Raw genomic sequence first — 23,453 nt, 5'->3', positions numbered from 1 at the left:
TAGTAATGGTCTTTTGTGCATACGAACCCATACAGAAGTATTTAGTTTGCATTCCATCGACTGGCAGCTGTCGAAAGAACTGCATTTGATAAGTTCATATTCGAAGTGACAAGTGTAGATAGTAACATACATACAGCTGCATAAATTCCTGGTAAACATATGTATGCATAAAAAAATGCTTTCATATGTTCATGAGTGTATTTCCTCTTTTGTCTTACTATTTTCAACGTGACATAGTGACTTTCATTCCTAACCGTGAACAGTGTAGCGTTTCAAAGGAAAATTTCATCACTTGTGAGTTCAAATTAGAGTACTGTTAGACTATAGGCTACAGCGTGCTAATTATGATTTTAAAAGCGATACTTCAATCTTCATAGGTATATAGTCATGCGTACTTACATATATACATACATTAAGAATTAGCATGCTTGTGAAGTGATTTTTCCATTTGGTGACACAGGGCGTATGAGTAACTTGAGGGATACATATAACAGCAAATGAGACAACACGAATGGACCATTAAAAGTGCTTCAGAGCTGCATGTAGGCATCACTAGGGCCCAAAGTACTGTTATACACAAAGTTTAAGAGTCTCTTTGAATGTGCAAGTAAAAATTGTTTTTCTGAATATTTCAGGCAAAACTTAGTTGTGGCCATAGTTATGCATCTTAAGCTTTAACCAGCCGTAAACTTAAAGGCCCGCAGTTTTAGAATGAACTATGTATCTTGTGACTTCGTTGGAAGAATATCAGCTCACTATATGTAAATACATACATACATATGTTACGATAACCGCTGCCTCTGTTACTTAAACATTTTTACCGAGCTGACGCTGTTGATTTGCACAGCGCTGTTGTAAAACCCCCGCTTTCTATCTTAAATCTCTGCTCGCCATGTCTATAAAAATAAAGATGATACTTATAAGCATATTGATAACGATACCGATACCGATACCGATAAATGTATTGATAGTTATATCTGCGTACATATCAGTGAAGATATCGGTAAATCACTGGCAAAAACATCGCTAACAGCGCGTTTAAATTAGACAATGCTGTCAAGACAATAAATAAATACGTATTAGTTGTCAAAAACGCTGTTAATTGTCTCCGTGGCGTAGGCGTTCAGACAATGGTTATGACAAATCATTTTGAGTAAAATTTCGAACGTGAACGTTGAATTATAATACGCATTTCGCGCGAGCTATTTAAGGTAAAAACTAAAAACTAATAAAGAACAGACAAAGTTACATACACACCAACGTCTATTCGGTTATTATAGTTTATTTTTGTAAGTAAAGGTACCTGCTAACACATCGATAAATGTATCGATAGTTTTTTTGGATAAGTTCTGTCAATTATATCGCTAACGATAACGATGCCGATAAATATATTGATATTTATATCTACTTATATATCAATGAAGCTATCGGTTAATCACTGTCAAAGGCATCGCTAAAGGTACCTACTGACACATCGATAAATTTTGTCGATAGTTTTATCGGACAACTTTTGTCAATTATGCAGATGATACCAGCAAATAAATCAAAAAGCATATCGATAGTTTTATTTTCAACGCTATCGATTAGAATAAAGATGAGATATTTATAAATACATAAGTGTATCGATAACGACTTGGAGAAATATTTCGATAATTATATCAGTAAATATATCAATGAATATTTATATCGGTAAATCCCTGTCGAAGAAATCGATAAAGGTACCGATTAATATATCGATAATTATATCGGTTATTTTTTGTTAATTAACGAATGAGCATTCATAACAATATATGTATTTATATCTCCAGAATTCGGTACTCGCAAAATAAAGCTTAAAAAAATTATAGTTAAAAAACTAAAAACACGCTTTTATTACAACAAGAACTAAAAAGTATAAAATAATCTGTAGATATAGCGATTCCGTTTAAGAAGAATAGGAAGTTCCCTAACCTGATTTAATTTAACTTTTTTAAATTAGCTAAAAATAGGATTAAAGTGATTGACCCGTAGTTATAGTCAAAATAAAGTGCACTGTAAAGTTAGCTGCAGCTTTTTGGCATAACTTTCAATGGGATATCTTTAAAAAAAAAAACTGCAACAAACTTTACAGTGCACTTTAGTTTGACTATAACTACGGGTCAATCACTTTATTCCTATTTTTTGCTAATTTAAAATAGTTAAATTAAATCAGGTTAGGAAACTTCCTATTCTTCTTAAACGGAATCGCTATATCTACAAATTATTTTATACTTTTTAGTTCTTGTTGTAATAAAGGCGTGTTTTTAGTTTTTTAACTATAATTTTATTTTCTACTTTTTAGTCTTTTGAAATCTTGCAGTTAATATTACACTACATTTGACCTTAACAAACAAAATTTTCAATATATTTCAATTTAAATAGGTAATACACGTATTCTGAATATAAAACTGCCAACATTTTTTGTGTAGTTATTTCTTTTCATATAAGCAATATGCATTCTAAATGTGAACTTAATCGGATCATAAATACGGTTTTTCCAAATATCTCGACTCCTGCGCCACCTGTCGGCAAATTTTTTTTTTTCGGATTTATTACTTTTCATATAAGTAATATATGTTCTAAATATGAACCAAATCAGACCATAAATGCGGGTTTTACAAATATCTCGACTCCTGCGCCACCTAGCGGATTAAAAGATATTTTAAATTGTATTGCCCTCGAGTTCTGAGCTGAGTTTGAAGTTTCAAGTCTGCAGCTCATCGGGAAGTTTGTTAAATATTGACTGCAAAGTTCCAAGACATACAAAGATACTAATCTAACTACTAGAAAACTAATATTTAAATCTCAATGAAATTTTTATGGTATAGCTCATTATATTTACTCGGAAAACGATATCATTGAATTATTCTCCATGCAACCGTTTGCCTTACCTAGTCCTTTTGTAGTAATTTTTTGATCACGCGATTCGGGCAAAAACTTGGTCATAACGTGACGTCCTTCAATTGCGTCAATGCTGTAGGATTGTTCGCATAAAAACGGCTTTCGCATAGCACCACAAAAATAAATCCAAAAGTGTTATTTCGCAATTTAAGGAACTTATCGAGCAAATGAGCCATAACTAGCAGCGTTGTATCGCAAGCAGCTCTGTCCTGTTGAAACCACATTTAGTCGAGGAATGACGGATTTTGGCGGATGTAATGTCCCGCAGCGGTGACTTTCAGCTGTCCACTATACCAGATTCGGCAATTTTTGTTTCTTAATGCCGACTTACGGAGAAGATCCAGTCTCTATTCTCGATGCAGTAGTGTGCAGAAACACCTGCGTGTACATAGTGAGGCCAACGATTTTCCTTACAAATTACACATATGGTCATCAGCGCATTACTTACCTTCAATCGTCTTCAATATGTAGTCAACACACAATTTTTTCCGTCATTCAAAATTGCTCAACAGTTGACATTCATTATTTGTATTTGAAAACGCGTCCGTAATATAAACCAGTATCCACTTGTAACTCAGCAGATCCTTGTGACAAATTAACGGTATATAATTATATTTGCGCGAGCATACATGTATGGATGTATGTATGTACATATACAGTGGTGGAAAAAATATTAAAAACAAAAAATATTGACAAGTTTTAGCTACTTATCTTTTGTTTAATAATTTTTTATAAAAGTCTAACTCATTGTATAAAAAACAGCAAGTAAATCAACATTTCAAACTTTGTTTATTCAGAAAAACAATTCAAATTTTAAAAATGTGCTTTTTATTAAAAATTGTTGGGGAAAAAATATATAAAAACGGCTTCAAGCTCAATAAAATTTTTTTAATATAATTTGTTATTAGTCCAAAAAAAAAACAAAAATCGAGTTTTTTAACTTTTTAATCAGAGTTTTTATAAAAATTCTTGCAGCCCATTCAATTACACTGCAATAATGTACAAGTTTCAAGTGGCTCAAATATTCCGTTGATTTTAGAGAATTTTTTCGTTGAGGATGTTGCGTGTTGCGCATTTTCTTTCTTACAACACATGAACGAAATTCATTTTTATATGGGAGAAAATGCTTAACACCCACGGCGAAAAAAATTCTCAAAAATCAACGATATATTTTAGCCACTTGAAACTCGCACATTGTTGCACTAAAATTGAATGGGCTACAAAACTACGTACCCAGAATTTTTCTAAAATATCCGATTAAAAAATTTTTAAATTTTATAGCAAATTTTTAAAATTTGAAATTTTTTTGCGAATTCTGCACAAAGTTTAAAATTTTGATTTACTTGTATGCTGTTTGTTATGTAATGAGTTACGCTTTTATAAAACATTAGTAAACATGAAATAAACAAAAGAAAAGTATCTGAAACTTGTCAACATTTTTTGTTTCTATTATTTTTTCCACCACTGTATATATTTGGCTGTTTGTTTGACTGACACTGCTATTGTAAGTAAATGACCGGCTGTGTATGAGTATATGTATGTATGTGTGTGCAAACGCTCAGTGTATTTAAATGACATGTCAATAGCGCAACATTTGTGCACTTCTGACAAGCAAATGGCAAAAGTCATGTGTAGCAAGTACGTTTGTACATATGTGAGTGCAAGTTGAATGATACCCTGCAGGAAAAAATGCTGTTCCTTTAATAAATTGAAGAATTTTATTGCTTCTTTGCTGAAAGAGTGTCATTATCTAAAAAAGAAATGTTATTTAAGTGTGCAGAAATTACCGCAACCTCTTCTTCTATGTTGTGTAGAAATTGCTTAGCTCTATCCATTAACAATCGCGTATGGAAACTGTAAACTTCAAACCCGTTTTTCTTGAGTTCTTGATTTGATTATGACACTCTTGCAGCAAAGATTTTCCTTTTTGGTTACCCCTTTTAAAATTTTATGCTTATCATTTCCGTGGAACCTTTCCACCATCTAACTGCGTTTTTTTCGAAAACTAGATCAAAAAGACTCATTCTGGGAGCAGTTAAAAGATTAAAATGGCAGATTATTTGCTAAATTCTATTATAGGTCTGCGTAGACAAAAATTGTGCTTAAGTTGTTTACACGTAAATTGGCATATTTAAAATTTGGACTTTTGATCAAAAAAGGAAATTTTGATTGTTTTGAGATGAGATTTGTAAGCAAAATATTTGTAAGCAAATTTTTAATCGAATCCACAAAAGACTGCAACGCAGCTTTTTATTACTCGATATGAATCAGAAACTCACGCCAACTTTTCTCTAAAGGGTATTTATTATATGTATGTAACACAATCTTGCATAGCTTCAAATGCATTCTGCAATACTAGGCGTATGAACACAAGGCTATACTGCCTCAAACTATGACCTGCTGGCTGCTGTCATTGCTTTTTCGTCAGTTGGCATCCAAAGTTAATGAGAGGTTAACAAAGCGTGGCTCGTAATGCATCAGCATTCTCAATGACAAGTTTTTTCTCAGCTTACATTCATAAATTTCAATAGGCAAATAATTTTTACATAGCTAGTGTGCCATGTTAGTGAATAGACATATGTAAAAATATGTAAAAAATATAAAACCATATTTTTGACTAACTACACATTAAAAAGTTGTCGAATGTATAAATTGTATAGGCTGATGACAAGTCATTGAACTTATCTACATAACTCTTACGATTCTAGTACCTTTGTGATTATGTATTTCTATGGTGAATTTTTATTTGAAGTTATTTCAATTAAAAAATGCACTCATATGCAGGTGGAAAGGTACATTCATAAATATATACAAAAGTAATTGAAAAAATCTTGAATGATAATTACTAAAAAAAAACTACCGCATTCATGAAAAGTTTATTATGGAAAAAGTCGTGTCTAATAATTTTTTTTTTGTTTCATAAAAAGACGTGGGAGTTGTAATTCGATGAAATCCATCATATCAATCAAAAAGTGAAATTTGAATTTTTTATTAGTTACGACATTTTGCATTTCAGCGGCGATGTTTATTACGAATTTTTGCATTTCAGGTGACGATATGTATATGCACTTCAAAAGTCTCATTCATGTGTGACAAAGTTTTATATATTTTTTACTCTTATGCCGAATTTCCACTTAATGGCTTATATTTTAAACGAAATGACACCAGTTTTTTAATGCTCAAATTTGTCATTAAAATTGTTTGTCATTTCATGCCCAGTGGAAATGCGGCATTGCCAGTACACTGCCGGCAAAAAGTATTGGCACAGCAATTTTTTCACAACATATGGCGGGAAAATATTAGAAAAAAAATGTTTGCATATATTGAGAAAAATTTACTGTGCCAATACTTTTTGCCAGCAGAGTATGTAGTTTCATTTTATCATCCTATAGGGTGGTATCTGATCATTGTGTTAATAGATTTGGAAAAATTGATCATTTTGTTCCATAATCTTTTGCCAACTTTCGCCGTTCATCTGCCTTTATTCACTAAGCCGAGCTTCTGCAATATGCATATATATATGTATTGTGCGTCTCGATGTTATAACACAAATGGAGCCAACAACATTATTACACGGCCTTCAAAGGGCAATTGGTTCTATGAACCTCTTTTCTTGGCAAATATTAGTGGTTTGCCATTGCCAGTAGTCAGTTTTCTATTTAACCTTAAATCTTTATTCTAAATGAACTTATATAAAAAAAAAATTTTTACCTGAAATTTTTATTTATACCAAAGGTATCTTACTTGCCTTTTCTTGAATTTCTCCCAAATCTTTAGAATCTGTCGGTGCGTTTGTAAAAATTTGCCAAAAAAATAATTAACTTATGAAATATTTGAAATATACATACATATAAAAACAATTGAAAAATAAAAAACTGTACTGAATAGTGAAATAAAAAAAATCTTAAGAGCAAAAACTTATAAAAATTGTTGGTTAAATTTTTGTATAATATACCTCTAACCGAACTTAAAAGACTATGAAATTTTCAAAAATTTGTTTTTTTTTTTTAAGATATAAATTATCAACTTTGAAAAATTTCGGCAAACTCTAAAGAAAATTACGTTTAACAATTTTAATTTAATTTAAATTTATTTTTAATCTAGAGTTTGCAAACAAAAAAAATCAAAGTTCAAAAATACAAACATATCTTAAAAAAGGACCTTCAAAATTTCAGAATCTTTTAAAATCATTAAAATTTCAAAATTCGGTTTTTCCTACTTTTAAATTTTTTTTTTTAAATATATTTATTTTATATATCCCCAAATATCACCTTGAAAACGAGACAAGATTTTTGTAATCAAAATTGTTTGAGTTATTCAAAAAATTAACTTGCAAAATCCGGGAAATAGTGAAATTTCGAACTTTCGAAAAAAAAATCTCAATTTTTTTTTTTTTTTGGCAGTACCTCCTTATATGATAAACTAAAAGCTCTGACCAAAATTCATCCAAATCGAATGGGTCGATTTGACATGGATGATTTGGGTCGGAATTCGGAATTTATTGCTTCCTTATTCAGTTATGTATTTAAGTTTCAGTAGATTAAGTGTAAATTATTTTAGTGGTCTAAGTAGATTATTATATTATAAAAAAAATTTATTTAGGTATGGTTAGTATTTATGTAAATACAAATATATGTAAGTACGGTTTTAAAAATATTGCTATAGCGATTTTCAGGAATTAGGTCTAATTAAGGCTCCTTCTGTGCAAAGTAAAAAAAAAGTTTTAAAATATTTCTATGCTTTCCCCTTTGAAACACTAGGACTTACAATTTAAAAAATATGTAAAAAAAATATTAATATGTACGTATATACATATCTATATTGATACAATATTCAATTATTAATTTAATATAATGCTAAATAATTTCAATAGCGAAATGGAAGAAGATAAATCTAATTTATTTGTGAAGCTTTTATGGCTTTGTTTCACTTGGAAAAACTAAGTTAGAATACATATTTGTACTCAAAAGCAATAACCTCTAACATCGATTCATAATACATAAATATATCATACAAAAACAAATTTTGTATTTTGTAATTTTTCTGAAAAGATAAAAAAATTGCAAATTGGTTATTACTTTTGTGTATAAAGCAAGTATTCGAAAAATAAAAAACAAAAAAAATTTCAAATTCACAAAAAATGCAACACTGTGACAGGTAAGTACTACAAATACTGCATAGTAAATATACGCTATGCTCTGAACTTCTGTATCTATTTTCCCAAAATTGTTTTAATGGTCAATTTGCTCTACTGAACCCGGTTATAGACTTCTAAGCTAATCTCAATTTGCGCTAGTTGAAAAATATAAATACGTGAAGCCAATCGTACTCGCTCCTAAACAAAAATTCATCCTATTTTACATACATGCATCCACAGCTAGTTACATACATATGTGAAAGCATTTTAATGTGAATACCCTTAATAATAATTATAAAAAGGTCATATTTTCCCACTTTTTCTGCAGTTCAACTTGCCACTGCAAATAATAACTATATGCACCTCTTCCGAACGAATTGAACATGAAGGTATTTAATGAATTTAAATAACGGTATCATTTCAACAGTTTCACGTCATAAGTTTTTCGAAGTAGCCTTAAAATTTTCAAAAATAGTAGCATTTACAATAAAAAGGATAAGTTTAATCATTAAAATGCTAAAATAACAAAATATTTTTTTTATTGCTGCTTAAATTGATTGCCAGTCTTCTCACATACAAATATTCTTACAAAAACAAAAACAAAACAAGAAAAACTAATAAAAAACAATTGCTTTTACTTAAAATTGCATATCTTTTACTTAAATTTGTTTGAAAAAATGGAGTAATAGGTCTGAAGTTTTAAGAAAAGGCATTTGCTTAGGTTTTATGCATACGGCCCGATGTGTAGCACTGAAAATTAAATACAAGGTTTGTATTATATCAAGTGAAGTTGTAAAAGTTCACAGTTTTGGCAGGAAAGGATGTGAAATTAAAAATTGAATAAATGAACCTAATATCACTGTTGCCAACTTGGTGCTATTCGCACTAAATTTAGTGCTAGTTTTTAGGTGTTTTTTTTTTAGTTTGAATACACCAAATCTGTAAATCTTAAAAAAAAATCGAAGCTAAATTAAAAGCAATCGTAAATATTTTAGCAACTTTACAAAAATGGAAACAATTTATTTGGGCTATAATAATAATAATAATAGATTGGCGCTTACACATATGTTAGTGTTTGGCCGAGCTTTTTCTCCGATTAGTGGTGTGCGCCTTGATGTTGTCACACAAAGCGGAGGCACCTACAGTTTTACGCCGACTCCGAACGGCGATTGAATTTTTATGAGAAGCAGTTTTTCATGGCAGAAATACACTCGGAGGTTTGCCATTGCCTGCCGAGGGAAACCGCTGTTAAGAAAAAAACTGTTTCTATATTTTCTGCGATGTTGCTTTGACCAGGGTTTGAAATCAGGTGCTGATGAGTGAAAGCGCGCACTGCTTACCACTACACCATAGCGGCTATTACGGCTTCATAAAAAAAATCAATAACATGCATAGTTTTTATTTCTTCAATTTAATTTTCTGAAGCCCCCCAAGTCCTTTTTGTCGTTTTTTTTAATTATCCCCATTGCGTTATTCTATAATAGAATTGTAGTGAATAACTCTACACCGGGCGGAGTTATTTGAACTGACTCGCAGCCTCTCCAGTGACTCTCGTTCGAACTCACTGAGCACAGTGCAGAGCTTTAACTCAGTTATATGTACATCAGGGATGCTCAAAGAGAGCGCTTTTACTCTATGCGAGTCCATATAAAATCTACAGCAAGCTTTAAAAAGTTTCGCGCGCGGGCGCTGTGTTGAACATCACTGATGTAAATAGAAATGTAAAATTACAATGCTTTAGTGTTCTAAATTTGTATCTCGTATAAATTCCAGCTATATACCGCGCGGCAGGGTACCTACACCTTAACAGCTCCACAGCGCTCCCTAGCTCTGTAGCGCTCATCAGCTTTGCAGCGCTCAAGTGCTCTATATCACTCAACAGCTCTACAACGCTGACTGACGGCTCTAGAGCGCTTACCAGCAGGGTTAGGACCACAGCAGCTTGAAATCGGAGGAAATGCCGTGGAAAATTGTAGCAGAAAAAAAAAAGCTGTAGGAGTTTTTTTATGTGTATATCATTTGTTTGCTGGAAAAACGTCATAATTCAAAGATAAGTTTTCTCGTTAAGTACACAAAAATGACTGCTGATCTTCAATTATGTTGTATGAAAAATGCGTATCGAAGTTTGTATATTTTGTGGCTGCAACTTTTCAATCAAAGTAAATCAAAATGTGCTAGAGTCAAAGAATCTACTCCTGAAAATTCTCCGAGTTACTCAGCCCTACAGCACATGATTACATATGATTTGGTTGGATTATGCATGCAGCAGTGAGATGCCACAGAAGAGAATATATATGTCCTTAAACCATCCTTATTCTGTAGCGAATCCTAGCAGGCTCTCGAATAGATTTTCCCTAAGCTATCAAGCTCTCGATAAACTTGTCTTCCAGAAATTTTAGGCGCTTTCTTCAGAGTTTGTCTCCGCTGCTTCTGTGGAAATCATCAGTCAATGGCCATGGTTCCATTAGTATTCCCGTGACAAGCCTAACGTTTGTCCCGGAAGCCAGTAAAAATTATTGATTAGTTATGTTTTGTCGAGAAAAGCAAGTAGGGATCTTCGGCATTAATCAACGCATTCCCGATCTTTGCCAAAATTAAATATTCCGATAATCCTTTTAGCAAAATTTTGATGATACTGTGAGTGTTTTTAATCTCTCTCGTGAAGATCATATGTATGTATATACAAAGGTACATAACTATGTAGATGAAGGCGTAGTTTTTATTATTCTTGTAGCCTCTCGTTTTTTAGAAAATCAGGTGGTTTATATGATTCGGCGGGAACTATAAACCTCCGTCATCCATGAGTAAGCTTTCCAAGGTCCGAAGCTGAAACCAGTTTCAACGTTTAAATTTGATAGCCCGAACTCCGTCCGAATCAAAAATTAGTAAACCTTCCTCACATTTATTGCAATCCATTTCCAAATTAGTAGAATTTTTTCTATATTGTGTCATATCTCTTAATACCAGGATAATTCTTGCAAAAATATTTTACATATGGTAGTAAAATAACATGATAATTACTTTTGTTTTCAATCAGAGCATTTAAGTGCTTGTTGATTATTTATGCAGTGTTGCATTTTTTGCTTGACTCAAAACTGAAATCGCCTTCCAGTGAGTGCCAATCATGTTTATTTATTTAAATTTTATTTTTAAAGTGAATTTTTTTTAACTGCTAATTATTTATTTTAACTTAATTATTTTTTCTTTTAATTTTCTAAAACTTTTTTCACTTTCACCTTGTTATCAAAAAAAGCGAGTGTGCCAACAAATATTAACTAATGCATTGTCCCAAATTCCACTTCGAATCGCGTCTACGTACGAAATAATCGTAATAACATGAAATTTTTGATAATTATTATTTCATTAACATTTTAGTTGTTATCTACGAATTCAGTGAATTTTTGCATAAACTGAATGGTAGTATTAACCGAAAGGAAATGTTTCTCTTTTTTCTCTCTTTCTTTCATATTTTTTGGCCACTCGCTACTACAATTTATTGCACCACTCAACGTCTTTGACTTGTGATTGAAAAATGTAATCAAACGACCAAAAAAAAAATTACTAACCAAACGCACTTTTTTGACTTGCGTGCGGTTTTTGGATTATACCGCACAAAATTGCAAATTGCAAATGCACAAATGTTTTTCGGTTCTTATGTGATATATATGCAAATTTCTCGGTGTATTACTGTGTGTATTTGCGTGTGAAATAACTTTTTTGAACGCACCAAAATTGCACAATTTTTGTAATTTCTTGTACGCAACGCACTTTTCAATGGATGATGTTATGAAAATTGTTACGAAATTTTAAAAAATAAAAACTTAGTCAAGAAAAGTGAGTATTTGACATTTTGAAGCACTTTTTTCATAAATCTACTTATAAAAATTTTTTTATGAAAAAATTCAATTTTTAAGGAATGAATTTTTAATTTTTGATAAGCACCATTTAATAGAAAAAATCACGCACTTTAGTTGTACACTGTGCAATACAAGAAAAAAACCACGTTAGCACACAAATGCATTTGTGAGAGCAGCGCGTATACAGCCACTTACGCTCTCGTGCGCTCCTACATCGAGTACACCGTACAAAAAAACACGTTTCAAACCACACAAATCACATACTTCTTGCAAGTAATTGTATTTGAATTTTGATAAAGTTACTTGTAAGTATTTAAATAGGTATGTTTAAGAATGTGTCTATAAATGATTTTAAAAAAATCTGTAAATATTAATACACTAAAAAAAAAATTATACAGCATAAATATAATAATTAAAAACATATCTCTTTTTTGTATTTTGGTTAAGTGTTTTTCTTCTCTATTTCTACAAAGAAAGCGGGGTTCTTACGCCTCACTAAAAACAAGCAAGCAAAAGGATTCTAAGAGACTTGCACTATTTTTGAAAGGAAAAAAATAATAATGCACAATTTTTGCAAAATAAATTTTTGGATGCATTAGCAACATTTTTTCTTAAAATATTTTGTTTTTTTTTGTGAAAAAAAACCACGCAACCCCTTTTCATTGCATTTACCAATCTTTTTTTGCATATAATAGCGGCTTCACTGCATTTTTTGTGAAAGCTGTTTTTCGGTTACATAATTTTTGTATGTTTTTTGCACCTTTCTGCTAATAATTTAAAGTTTTTGTTTTATTTTAATATTTGTCTATAATTCAAATGTGAAATTTTGTACATTTGCTCTTGTAAATATATTTTTAAACACATCTTCGGTATGCTAAATGTCTTTTTTTGCACAAATAAAAAGCACCACTTTTGAAAGCACTGAAGATTTTGTATTTTTTTTCTTGGTTTATGCAAATATGTTTTAGTTTTTTATGAGCGTATAAAAAAATTATATTATACAAAATATGAATGCACTTTTTAATAATTTTTGGCTAATGCTATGTTATTAAATAACCCTTTTTTAGCCCACTGCAATTTTTAGTGCTCCACAATTTTTGAGCGCACTAATTTTTAAAACCCTGATATTTTTATAAACAAAATCGGAAAATTTCGAAGAAAAAAATATTGGAGAAATTTATACCAAATATTAAAATGCACAATCTCCCAATTTTTTCTATAAGTTGTTTTCCCCTTCTTAGTTTTTAAACTGGCAATAAATTGTATTTTTAATATTGAAAATTTTTTATGAGTTTTAAAATTTATTTCCTCCCAAATTGCAACAATAAATTTTTCAGTGTAAGTTTAGCCACGTTTTCTATCTCATGTTTGAAGATAATGGAGAAATAAAAAACCTGGAATTAAAATGCTAACGTCCCAATTTTTTTTATAAAATTATTTTCCACTTTCACGTAAAAAAAAGCTTTAAAAGTTTTTTTTCCTCCCAATTTTTAGTATAAGTTTAGCATATGTTATCTACGTCATGTGAAGATATTGGAGAAATGAAAACCCTGATATTAAAATGCAAATTTCCCAATTATTTATTAAATATTTTAAAGTAAAAAATTATATTTCAAAATTTGCCAAATTTTTTATGAGTTTTAAAAATGTTTTCTTACAAAATTGTATCTATACTTTGGTCGGTGTAAGTTTAGGCATGTTTTCTACCTCATAAAGGGGATACACCACCCTGACTGTCCAAAAAATATGCTAAAAAATGAATTTCTTTCAAACGCAGGTATGAAATTTATAAAAAAAAACTTTTATTTGACATTCTAAGCGCCGTTTTGTCAAGTAGGTTTTAAAATTTATCTGCCCTTCAAACACATTTTTTTAGAACAAAATTTTTATTTAAAAAGAAAATAAATAACCCTACTTGAGAAAACGGCCCTACATACATACATACATATTTAAGAATAATTAAAAAATAATAATTACTTATAAAGGGGTGGTTATATGAGTGGTATAAAAAGAATGTTTTTTTTTTTTTGACGCTACGTAGGGAAAAAATTAATTTTTTTTTTTATTCCCAGCGGTTTGAACAACGCGACTTGAATTTTGATGAGGACGTTTAGCTAATTAAATTTAAAACTTTAGAAAGGGACATCGAATTAAAAAATCCGCGGTATACAAAATTTGAGATGAAAATTGCAGCCAAATCCGATCAGATACCTTGTACACCGGTTTGAAAAAAGGTGTTCCGCCCTTCGGCGCTTTTCTACCGCTGCCACTTCTAACTGCTGTCACTTTGAATTTCTGAATGGGAAAGATTCTGAAAAGTATGAACAATTTTTTAAGCGACAATATTTGTAAATTTTTTTTCAGGGTGGTGTAGTCCCAAGTAAACTTTTGCTGAATTACTGGCCATGATATTTTATAAGCAAAATCCAAAAACCCCAAATATATTGGAAAAATAAAAAACATGAAATAAAAAGGCATTTTTCCTAATTTTTTGCCAAGAAGTTTTTTTCACTTTTAAGTTTTAAGGCTGGCCATAAATTATATTTTTAGCATTGCGAATTTTTTTTTGTGAATTTTAAAAATTTTACCCTAAAATAGCAACGATCAATTTCTCAGTGTAAGTTTAGCAAAGTTTTCTACCCCATCACTAAACTTTCACTAATTAATTGACAACAGCTGTTCATCGATTAACAAAAATATATTTATTTGATGTGATGATGACCTTGTCACCGAAAAAGTTACAGCAAAAGTAAAAAAAAAACATATCCGATTTATAAATCTTTTAATTCTTCAGTGAAAATTAAAAAAAAAAAAAACAATTTATTGAAGCCCTTGTTATTAAAAAATATTAATTTCAATTTATTTATATCGAAATATAAATATGTGACAAGTATTATTTGTACCTAATTCAGGTATTTGAAAAATTTCCTAGTAAAAAAAATATGGTCCCATACTAAACGTTGCCTACATTTAAAAACCTTAGCGTAATTCCTAGTTATTTGAATAAGCTAGTTATACATTTACGTAAGTAAGTCTACTTTTAAGTGCATCAGTATTACATATGTATATAATAAACTGCTAAGTATGTACGTATTTGTCAGACTCATTACTTAAGTCTTAAGTCGCTAGTTGTACCAATTTCACAGCTTTGCAATATATTTTCTTACATTTTACTTATGCACAAATTTATTCCCTACAACACCTTTAGTGCCTGGAGATCCTCAAGATGTGAAGGCAACTCCATTAAATTCAACTTCAATTCATGTTACCTGGAAACCTCCATTGGAAAAAGATCGTAATGGCATTATACGTGGCTATCATATACACGTACAAGAAATGCGTGACGAGGTAAGTTTACTGTAAACATAGACTTTAATAGAATGTTCACATTGCGCCATAAACACGAGTTTACGGGGCATTTTGGTATTTAACGTTAAAACACTACTCATAAACACGGAGTTTGCGGTACAAAAAATTCTTCTTTAACTCGTTTCCAAGACTACTTTTATTTGGTAACTGTGGACATTCAACCCTTTTATTGACTAAATTAGGCAGCACGGTTGTCGAATTTCAGCCGCATTGTTGACTTTTGACAATTCACAAAAAGAATTTGACAATGTTAATAAGAAAAAGTGCACAAACAAATGTCAAATGAAACTCTTAGTGTCCTATACATCCTGATGAGAACACTTGACAGTTGTTCATAAGCACAAACGCTTAAACTCTTGTTTATGGCACAACGTGAACATAGTATACGACTCTTGTTTATGGAAAAAATTACTAATAACTTTAGTCCTCACAATCTACAACAATTTTCGTATATTTCAAACGTAAATATGCATAAAAAAAGAAGCGGTATTAGAAATTAACTTTTCTTTAGTTCACCTTAACTTATTATTGGCCTACCGAAATTTAGGTATTGCGGAAATCTATCTCTTCTCAAATCACGAAACATACTAAAGTATTTTTAGCAGTTGGATCGCTTTCGGCATCGCTAAATACGAGATCCATTCTCTACGCGCTACTGAAGAATCAATATTTTGGGCACTTGAGACACACAATATCCAAGAAGAGTCCTTTCATCGAGATTGTGGTGGTTTCCTTACTTTCCTCAAGATTACAGCTACGGGGCCGAGGGTTGTACGGAAGAACTATTTTGGCTGCATTTTCGCCAATGGTCCAATGGCCCGTTATCGTGGCTGTTAACTTGAGTATGCCTTTCCTCGATCTCTTCTTCTGTCTTTGGTTTGTCATAATGCGGCCATATGTTCCTAGCAGTTTTTCCAAGTTGAAGGTTGTTCCAACGAGCATCAGCCATACTGCGAATTGCAGACGCAGTTCCCTTTTGATGAGTCGAGTGGAAAGTTTATTGCCTCTGCTTCAGATTCATCAAGAGATACTCAGTCCTTAGCCAACTCATCAGCCCTCTAATGTTCCGTTCCTAAGGCCGAGAACCCAAATAACTCGGCCGTCGAGCTTAACGCACATTTGCCATCTCTGATTGTTTTAGACTTTGTTACCGGGGAGGCAAGTGCCAGAAGAGCCCCTTGGCTATCTTTCGATTCCCAGTACTTTCGCTTGGAAGATGCTAGCAAAGTTCGGTTGTCGGAACGAGAGAAAAACATTCAACGTTTCAGAGAACACCCCCGCACCCACACCGCAGTCCATTTTGGACCAGTCAGTATAGATTTCAGTGGAATTTCCTTCAACTATCCTGCCCCTAATCCAACCCCGTCGAGAAAGAAACTTCACCTGAAAGCTTGTTCTGAAGCTGATAAACTTGTCAAGAATACCACTATGACCGTGCCGCAGCGCTCTGCAGCAGCCTGACTCTTTGATTGTAATTTCCGAGGACGTAGCAGTTTCGCGGAAGTGAAGTTCTATCGGCAGGATCACATTAAGAGCATCAGATGGGCACGACTTGTAACACCTGACCAGGCGTACTTCTCCGTCTTCTCGTTACAGCATCGCATTCGAGGCGTATGTGCTCAGAAGTTTCAGGTGAATTGTCACAGAACCGGCATAAATCGTTGGACTAGATCCCGAATTTATATAGGTGACTTTTTAATCTGCAATCACCTGTTCAAATACCTATTAGAATTATAAATTGGTTCTTTGGGAGGTTATTGAGCGTATCACATCTTTTTCTATTGTATCCTCCTAATAGCTTATTTGTCTGTCGCAGCCCAGTGGTTTGGTTCCAGTGCTGTTCTCTACTTATTCTCTCGTCTCTGATGGTGTGTGTTTCTACTACAAAGAAGGGCTCGAGCCTATCGGCGTTGATACAAGCCTGTTTGCCTTTCTTATTACATTCTAAGCCTTTGTCGCTTGGAATCCAAAAGATGAAGATCCTGTTGATTGCCGCTAAGCCGTTTAGTAACTCAAGAACCAATGAAGAATTTATTTCGTTGGAAAGAAGGGTGCGGTACCTCATGGCCTGGACCTCGGCTTCTAATATACTAAGAAGTCTACCCAAACTTAGATCTTTGTTCTTTGACAAAGGCTCCAACTCGAATGCTGTGAGGCATTTTTGAGCCTTCGTGTATACCAAATTATAGGGCGTAACTGAGACTAGTATTTCTTGATATTCGCAAAGCGTACTCTGTCCGATCCACAACAAAGGCATCCCTCTCATAGGTGGCAACTCCCACGGGAGTAGTCTCTTAAGGCTGGGTCCCACCGCCAACCAACTTATTGAGCCTTATGAATGTGAGTCGGACACAAGGTTGTCATTCTCTATAATCTCCTTTTATGACTTGCACTTCATGAACCCTGTTATCGCTACTTTTGACTGGTTTCACCTTGTTTAATAAGAGGTATAATAACCTTCTAATCTATTAAGAAGCCCAGAGTCAGAAGCGTTAGATAAGTTTTGTAAATGACAGCATTTTCTTATTAGGCTTCGTCAATTATCGCATGAATTTTAAAATTACAGCGGCTAAAACTCAGTCAGCAAGCGCAATTCTGGTAGCTTATAATCTTTCCATCTACCTGTCCGGTATCGGCTTTTTTCGAAAGACCATTTGAGGTTTGTTTAGCTTTCGCCGTTCTTACAGCAATCTCTCATTATGAAAAACTTCACTGCCTGTCTAATTTTGTCTGCAATTTTTATATCATGAAATTTTTCAACAATGTATTTCTCTCCTCCTTTAGGGCAAGGGCTTCCTGAACGAACCGCTTAAGTTCGACGTTGTCGATACGCTGGAGTACAATGTAACTGGCCTGCAACCTGACACAAAATACTCCATACAAGTGGCCGCACTCACGCGTAAGGGTGATGGTGATCGCAGCGCTGCCGTGATCGTAAAAACGCCAGGCGGTGTGCCTGTGCGACCCACAGTCAGCCTAAAGATAATGGAACGCGATCCAATTGTATCCATCGAACTCGAGTGGGAACGTCCGGCGCAAACTTATGGTGAACTGCGTGGCTATCGTCTCCGCTGGGGCGTTAAAGATCAACCGCTGAAAGAGGAAATGCTACCCGGCCCACAGATTACAAAACGTCGCTTCAATGATTTGGAGCGTGGTGTTGAATACGAGTTCCGCGTGGCGGGTAGCAATCACATCGGCATCGGTCAAGAGACAGTGAAAATCTTCCAAACTCCCGAGGGCACACCAGGTGGACCGCCGGCAAATATAACAGTGCGCTTCCAAACGCCAGATGTAGTGTGCGTTACATGGGATCCGCCCACTCGTGAGCACCGCAATGGCATCATTACACGTTACGATGTGCAATTCCATAAGAAAATCGATCATGGTTTAGGTTCGGAGCGAAATACAACGGTGCGCAAAGCGGTGTTTACAAATCTGGAGGAGAACACAGAGTATATCTTCCGCGTACGCGCTTACACCAAGCAGGGCGCTGGTCCATTTAGTGAAAAGATCTTTGTCGAAACCGAGCGTGATATGGGACGTGCGCCCATGTCAGTGCAAGCGGTGGCAACATCTGAGCAAACAGCTGAGATATGGTGGGAACCGGTGCCATCGCGTGGCAAGCTGCTTGGCTACAAAATTTTCTACACCATGACGGCGGTTGAAGATCTGGATGAATGGCAAACAAAGACTGTAGGGCTGACAGAGTCAGCGGATCTAGTGAATCTTGAAAAGTTTGCGCAATATGCCGTGGCGATAGCAGCGCGGTTCAAGAACGGTCTAGGGCGGCTGAGTGAAAAGGTCACAGTCAAAATAAAGCCGGAGGATGTACCGCTGAATTTGCGCGCACACGATGTCAGCACACATTCAATGACACTCAGTTGGTCACCGCCCATACGACTCAATCCGATCAACTACAAGATTTCGTTTGATGCCATGAAAGTATTCGTGGATTCACAAGGCTTCACGCAAACGCAAATTGTGCAAAAACGTGATATAATACTGAAGCATTATGTGAAGTCGCATACGATCAATGAATTGAGTCCCTTCACCACCTACAATGTGAATGTGAGCGCCATACCGTCAGACTACTCTTACCGCCCGCCTACTAAGATAACCGTTACCACACAAATGGCGGCGCCGCAGCCGATGGTGAAGCCCGATTTCTATGGTGTGGTGAACGGTGAAGAAATATTGGTTATTCTGCCTCAAGCTTCCGAGGAGTATGGTCCAATTTCACATTACTATCTGGTTGTGGTGCCTGAGGATAAGTCGAATTTGCACAAGAATCCCGATCAGTTTTTAACTGAAGATTTGCTGCCGGGACGCAACAAGCCTGAGCGACCGAATTCGCCTTATATCGCTGCCAAATTTCCTCAACGCTCCATTCCATTCACCTTCCATCTGGGCTCTGGTGACGATTATCACAACTTTACAAACCGCAAGCTTGAGCGCGACAAGCGTTATCGAATTTTTGTGCGCGCTGTTGTCGATACACCGCAAAAACATTTGTACACATCCAGCCCGTTCTCTGAGTTCCTATCGTTGGATATGCGTGAAGCGCCGCCCGGCGAACGTCCACACCGACCCGATCCGAATTGGCCCTCCGAACCAGAGGTCTCTGTCAATCGCAATAAGGACGAACAAGGCATGTGGTGGGTGGCACTGCCAGTAGCTGCCGCGCTCATCTTCACCATATTCATCACCTGGTGCATTGTGCGACGTCGTCGTCAACCATGCAAAACACCCGATCAGGCAGCCGTCACGCGTCCACTGATGGCCGCTGACCTCGGTGCCGGACCCACGCCAAGTGATCCTGTCGATATGCGTCGCTTAAACTTCCAAACACCTGGCATGATTTCCCATCCGCCCATTCCAATTTCCGAATTTGCCAATCATATCGAACGCCTCAAAGCGAATGACAATCAGAAATTTTCGCAAGAATATGAGAGCATTGAGCCCGGCCAGCAGTTCACATGGGATAACTCCAACTATGATTACAATAAATCGAAAAATCGCTATGCCAACGTAACCGCCTACGACCACTCGCGCGTACAATTGCCGCTGATGGACGGCATCGTCGGTTCGGACTACATTAATGCCAACTACTGCGATGGCTATCGAAAACACAATGCTTATGTGGCAACTCAGGGACCGCTGCAGGAGACATTCAATGACTTTTGGCGTATGTGTTGGGAGCTAAAGACGACTACTATCGTTATGATGACACGCCTGGAGGAACGCACACGCATCAAATGTGACCAATATTGGCCGGTGCGTGGCACTGAAACCTACGGCCAAATGTTTGTCACCATCACAGAGACCCAAGAGTTGGCAACCTATAGCATACGTACCTTCCAGATTTGTCGTCAGGGCTTCAATGAGCGCCGCGAAATCAAGCAACTACAATTCACCGCCTGGCCTGACCATGGTGTACCCGAACATCCAGCACCTTTCCTACAGTTCTTACGTCGCTGTCGCGCACTCACACCACCCGACTCTGGTCCCGTTGTGGTGCACTGCTCGGCTGGTGTTGGACGTACAGGTTGTTACATTGTTATCGATTCGATGTTGGAACGCATGAAACACGAAAAGATCATTGACATATACGGGCATGTGACTTGTTTACGCGCACAACGCAACTACATGGTGCAAACCGAGGATCAATACATTTTCATACATGATGCCATCCTGGAGGCAATTATTTGCGGTCACACAGAGGTACCAGCACGTAACTTGCACACCCACCTACAAAAGTTGTTGGTAACCGAGCCGGGTGAGAATATAACTGGCATGGAAATGGAATTCAAAAAGCTTTCGAATGTTAAAGTGGACTCGTCGAAATTCGTCACCGCCAATTTGCCATGCAACAAGAATAAGAACCGCTTGGTGCACATACTACCCTACGAATCGAGTCGTGTCTATCTAACACCCATACACGGCATCGAGGGTAGCGACTACATCAATGCAAGCTTTATTGATGGCTATCGCTATCGGTCGGCTTACATAGCCGCTCAGGGCCCAGTACAGGATACAGCCGAAGACTTCTGGCGAATGCTGTGGGAACACAATTCAACGATTGTCGTCATGCTGACCAAGCTCAAAGAGATGGGAAGAGTAAGTTGGAAATTTTGAAATTTGCAAGTAAATACATTTGGGGTGTACGGGTGGAGATTAATTGAGAGCCGAGCAAGTTCTTTAAATGTCATTTTAAATCTAATTCTTTTTCAAAATTGCCTGCAGGAAAAATGCTACCAGTACTGGCCACACGAACGTTCTGTACGCTATCAGTATTATGTGGTGGATCCGATTGCCGAATACAATATGCCACAATATAAACTTCGGGAGTTCAAGGTAAGTCGAAGATTCTTAAGCTCGACTTAAATTATTCTGGAACTTTTATCTACATACATACATATATGTCTAAAATGTCCCCAACATATTCTGTCCGAATATCTTTTCTTCTTTAGGTGACCGACGCACGTGATGGCTCCTCGCGTACAGTTCGACAATTTCAATTTATCGACTGGCCCGAACAAGGTGTACCTAAGTCTGGAGAAGGCTTTATTGATTTCATCGGTCAAGTGCATAAGACAAAAGAACAGTTCGGTCAAGATGGACCGATTACGGTACATTGTAGTGCCGGTGTGGGTCGTACTGGCGTCTTTATAACACTCAGCATTGTACTGGAGCGTATGCAATATGAAGGTGTATTGGATGTGTTCCAAACCGTACGCATACTACGAGCTCAACGGCCAGCTATGGTGCAAACAGAGGTGAGCATGGTTGAGTGGTGAAAACGTGTTGTAAAAAAGTTGAGCTACAAAAATTTAAATGGAATTTTTTTATTTAAGTAAAATAAAATAAAGCAAAATAAAATAAAATAAAACAAAACAAAGTAAGAATTAAAAAAGAATTATATAAATCAATCAATAAATCAAAAAAATTAAATCAAATCAAATCAATTAAAACTAAATAAAATAAGACAAAACAAAACAATATCAAAATAACGATTAAAAAAATTAATTAAATAAAGTAAAGTCAAATAAAATAGAATAAAAAATAAATAAACAAAAAATGTAATAAAACGAAAATAAATATAATTCAAATTCGGTTCAATTAATATAATAACACAATAAAACAAAGCACAACAAAATTAAAAAAAAACCTACGAAAATAAGGTAAGTCATTATAAAATTAAAAAAAATAAATTAAATAATAAAATTAAATAGAGTACAATATACTAGAAAAGAAGAGCATAAAATAAAAAAATTTAAGATGTTTTAATAACACTAAAAAAGAAAACTCAAAAGCTAAAAACTTTTACCCGAAATAAAATAAAGTAAAGCAAAACAAAATAAAAGAGAATATAACTACAAAAATAAATACAAATAAACATAAAATTAATTAAATACAAATAAAAAATTTAATGAATAAAAATAAAATTTACTTAAATTAAATTAAAATAAACTAATTAAAATAAAATGATAAAATAACAATAAAATAGATTAAATAAAAAATAAAAAATAAAATAAAACAAAGTAAAATAAAGCAAAATAAAATAAAAAAGATCAGAAAAGTATAGAAAAGAATCGCCTAAAAAAGACAACGAAAAGATGTTTTAATAAAGCTAAAAAAACATTTCAAATTTCAAAATTTTACCCGAAATAAAATTTAAAAAAAAATTAATTAATTAAAACAAAATAGAATAAAATAAAATACAACTGCAAAAAATTAAAGGCACATAAAAACAAAAATAAAAATAAAAATAAAAATAAAAATAAAAATAAAAATAAAAATAAANAGATAAAGATAAAGATAAAGATAAAGATAAAGATAAAGATAAAGATAAAGATAAAGATAAAGATAAAGATAAAGATAAAGATAAAAATAAAAGTAAAATAAAATAAACTAAAAAAATACAAATAAAAACTTTAATTTAACAAAATAAATTAAAACAAAGTAAAATTAAATAAAATAAAATGAAACAAATGAAATTAAGAAAAAATAAAAAAATACATTAAATTATATTACATTAAATTGAATAAAACCAAATGAATCAAAATAAAAATAACAGAATAAATAAAACAAAATAAAATAGACCGAAACAAATAGCCTAAAATTAAAAAAAAAAAAGCTATAGGCAAGATGTTTTATGAAAATTTAAA

At 34.0% G+C, this 23,453-nt stretch overlaps 1 protein-coding gene across 1 annotated transcript in view; it reads left to right on the top strand.

Moving 5' to 3' along the window:
- The window catches only part of Lar (tyrosine-protein phosphatase Lar), a gene marked incomplete at its 5' end in the record, with an annotated part of 67,351 nt that overhangs the window by 41,987 nt on the left and 1,911 nt on the right, over positions 1-23,453 (top strand). Inside the window, 4 exons of the mRNA XM_017611565.1 lie at positions 15,122-15,261; positions 18,067-21,402; positions 21,529-21,639; positions 21,756-22,061. Of these exons, the coding sequence (XP_017467054.1) occupies positions 15,122-15,261; positions 18,067-21,402; positions 21,529-21,639; positions 21,756-22,061 (3,893 nt within the window). The remainder of the gene's footprint in view (positions 1-15,121; positions 15,262-18,066; positions 21,403-21,528; positions 21,640-21,755; positions 22,062-23,453) is intronic.

This window comes from Rhagoletis zephyria, unplaced genomic scaffold (genome assembly GCF_001687245.7).
Source record: "Rhagoletis zephyria isolate East Lansing unplaced genomic scaffold, Rhagoletis_zephyria_1.1 Rzeph_scaffold_00426, whole genome shotgun sequence".
In the NCBI taxonomy this organism is placed as follows: Eukaryota; Metazoa; Arthropoda; class Insecta; order Diptera; family Tephritidae; genus Rhagoletis; species Rhagoletis zephyria.
This window is presented reverse-complemented; position numbering and strand designations above follow the sequence as displayed.